This window comes from Aricia agestis, chromosome 18 (assembly GCF_905147365.1).
Source record: "Aricia agestis chromosome 18, ilAriAges1.1, whole genome shotgun sequence".
In the NCBI taxonomy this organism is placed as follows: domain Eukaryota; kingdom Metazoa; phylum Arthropoda; class Insecta; order Lepidoptera; family Lycaenidae; genus Aricia; species Aricia agestis.
In genome coordinates, this window is record NC_056423.1 from 3,931,869 (window position 1) to 3,935,630 (window position 3,762).

Below are 3,762 nucleotides of genomic sequence, written 5' to 3' on the forward strand. Positions count from 1 at the left end.
AAGGGGGGCCAATCCTAGCTATAGTCTGTCAAGAAAGTGAAGAAAGTGGCAACATCGTAGTGTCATCCCTTTCAAATTAATCTAAGAAAAAAGGGATGACACTACGATGTTGCCACTTTTTAATTTCTTCACTTTCTTGACGGGCTATACGTAAAATATGGCGGGAAAACAATATTCTTCTTACAATAATCATAAATTTAATCATGGTTTTACTATAATATCGTCAAGTCTAAAGTCTGAATAAAAGTCAAAACAGTCAAGGAGTCAAGTCAGTCGATTCAGTAAAGTGGTAGACGCTGTAGTGTTTTGACGAAGTTTTGGAGGGAACACAATAGTCCGTGAGCCCGGCCCCGAAATGCCTACGTCACATGACATCAACTTAAAACGCATGGCACACGGTCGGCAAATATATGCCGAGCGAGGATCAGACGACTTTCGCATCTGAAATTGGCCGGAAGTCAGAAAAATCGCCTCACTTCCGGTCAAATTTTTAGTGTCAATTTACGTCACGTGACATCAACGTGAAACATGTGGCAGCATATAGCCCTATAGTTTTAGAGAATGGAAACATAAGTCTGTCAGTTTTAAAATGGCCGGAAGTGCTTGGCAGACGGCGTCAAAGTTGGTCCTTGGGTACCCTTTTTTACGTCACGTGACATCTTGATGAATTCTTTTTTAAATGTTTTGAAATAATAGTGTCTTATAGAATAAATGATGCTGCCAAGCCAGATCCGGCCGGAAGTCCCAAAAAAAGTGATTTTTAAACTGCTCGTGAATTATGAGAAATTCGCATGATTTATCAAATTATAATCAATTTAAGTACACGAATTATCGAGTCAAAGTACCTAACCTGTTACAATAATAAATCTAGGGTAAATAAGTGTAATTGTTACCTCACATTCAGTCGTTAAATCGGTCAAGTCCTGTTTTGTGTACCTACCAGTTACCTGGATTTTTTGCGTCATAATGGGTGCGAGAGAGAGGTCTGTTTACATCCTACTCGCACTTATGTAACATCGTCGCCCGCGCAGCTACCTGCGCGGGTCCCCAGACCCCAATCCTCCGTATTCCGCAAGCCGGTCGCTTCACTCGTATAATATTTCGCATCGCAGTTTGGTGAAGACCACGAAAATAGGTGTTGTGATCTAATTTTTGAATTTGTGTTGTGGTTTAAAATAAATAATTATTTGCCACAATGAAGCAGTGTTTTTTGTGTTCTAATAAACATAAAACTCAGAATTTTACAGATGAAGTATTTCAAAAGTGTTCTTTTTACTTGAAATTACGAAAGTTCAACGGATTTAAATACAAAGAAATCGAACTAAAACCTCAAGCCCAGACCGAGTTTGGGTATCACATGGAATGTTTGAGAAAGTTTACCGCTGTTAAACGAAAGTACATTGAAGCATTTGAAGAATGTGAGGTAAGTGTTAATATTAGTATCTAAATAGGTATAATAATTATTAAATTTGTAGTCAACATTTGCCATGATTCCAAAATTAATTTCTTTATTCCGAACTCTGCCAAAACGAAAATACCAGTGTTACTCGTACAAAATGAACAAAATATGAACTAAATATTTTGTCTTTTTCTAATTTAAGTTTTAGCAATATCCGAATCATAGTTATTTTACAATTTTTTTTAACTAAGTATATGATTTGACCAATACTTAATTCAGTATATTTTGCACATTAAACTATACCCATAATATTATTAGACATTAAAGGTAATAAAACCGACCAAAACCGAGGTAGTAGGTATAAAAATATAAGCATATTATAGGTGCTTTAAAAATTCGAATGCGTTATACAGGGTAATAATGTGATTTTACTTTAATTTCTCTGCTTAGCAGTACAATTTTTTTTTCTACAGACCCGGAAGCACCTGGAATCGTTGCCTTCATCCAGTAAAGATCAACAACTACTTGATATCGAAGTATCAGCCGGCAGCTCTGCCGGAACCACTCAAACCTTCACTCCTGGCCCCGAGGTGAGACTTTGTGCTTGTGGCGTTTGTACGTTATAAATTGCTTAGCGGTACAAAAATATGATTTTACATTGTTTTCTACAGACCCGGAAGCACCTGGAATCGTTACTTTCATCCAGTAAAGATCAACAACTACTTGATATCGAAGTATCAGCCGGCAGCTCTGCCGGAACCACTCAAACCTTCACTCCTGGCCCCGAGGTGAGACTTTGTGCTCGTGGCGTTTGTACGTTATAAATTGTTTAGCGGTACAAAAATATGATTTTACATTGTTTTCTACAGATCCGGGAGCACCTGGAATCATTGCCTTCATCAAGTAAAGAGCATCAACTACTTGATATCGACGTATCAGCCGGTAGCTCTGCCGGAACCACTCAAACCTTCACTCCTGGCCCCGAGGTGAGACTTTGTGCTCGTGGCGTTTGTACGTTATAAATTGTTTAGCGGTACAAAAATATGATTTTACATTGTTTTCTACAGATCCGGGAGCACCTGGAATCATTGCCTTCATCAAGTAAAGAGCATCAACTACTTGATATCGACGTATCAGCCGGTAGCTCTGCCGGAACCACTCAAACCATCACACTCAGCCCACATGTGAGTGAGACTTTCTGTCATATGATGACTGTACCTAGAGTTACAGAATTTCATTCTGTACGGTGAGGTCTGAGGTCATGGTTTCAGTTTTCGGGACGATGTCCTTTACAAGTCATATGTTTAGCTCGCTTATAAAAGCTTTTTATTTACAGACAACGGAGCAGTTGCTTTCTCTAATCGATGAAGATGATAGCCAGACAAATATACTAACTAGCAGAGGAAAAAAGGAAAGGAGGAGGAAGGAAACATGCATATTTTGTAACAAGTATGAAAAGAAAATTGGAACTCGAAGAGAGTATTTAAAAACGTGTTCTGATCAGGTAAGAGCATCACTGCTTTTGTTAGCATCGTCATTAAATGATGAAGATTTATTAACAAAAATAAATACATCAAACAGATTATTATATCATCAATGTTGTTGGGTCACCTGTCGAAATAAATTAAGAACCTCTAAAGAAGAAACAAGTGATTGGTATAGCCTTAGAGAACTGCATAAAAAAGCTTTTGATTCTCTATCACAATATATTTTGTCAGAAATATTAGAAGCACAAAATGTTATTTATCTTAACGATTTGTGGCGTTATTATCAAGATCTATTGAGCCAGTTTAACGAAGGCAGACATGATGAAACTAAACTAAAAAGTTATACATCTCAACATCTTAGAGACAAAATAGAAAGCGCATTCGGGGATGTTCTTGACGTCAAAAAGGCAATATCCAATAATAAGATTATTATTCATAAAAAAAATTTGAAAATTAACAAACTCTTAGAAGAAATGTTGTTACATAAATCTTCACAGTACACCAGAATTCGTGATACTGCGTTTAAAATCAGAGATGAAATAAAGGCTATTGATAAAAAAAAACTTCCACAAAAGCTTCACCCAAATGAAATCATTGAAGGAGAGTGTAAAGTACCCGAGATACTTTATGAGTTCATAAAGACGGTCGTAAAAGGTCTTGATGTAAAAAAACTCTCTGATAGGGATAAAGTAAAAATTATGTCAATTTGCCAGGATATTATTTATATAACAACAAAAGGACAGATCAAACCATCTAAACAATTGATGTTAGGATTGACAGTGAAATCATTGACAAACAGTAGCAAATTAATGACAATACTCAATAGATATGGCCATACAATTAGTTACACTACCGCGGAGTCACTAGAAACTGAAC

The 3,762-nt window shown here is 36.7% G+C and overlaps 1 protein-coding gene across 1 annotated transcript; it reads left to right on the forward strand.

Moving 5' to 3' along the window:
* Positions 1–966: 966 nt before the first annotated feature.
* Positions 967–2,587, forward strand: LOC121736184. The gene is made up of 5 exons (XM_042127271.1): positions 967–983; positions 1,873–1,989; positions 2,071–2,187; positions 2,269–2,385; positions 2,467–2,587. The coding sequence occupies exons 1-5, from the start codon at positions 967–969 to the stop codon at positions 2,585–2,587; spliced, it is 489 nt and encodes a 162-aa protein (XP_041983205.1).
* The last annotated feature ends 1,175 nt before the right edge of the window (positions 2,588–3,762 follow it).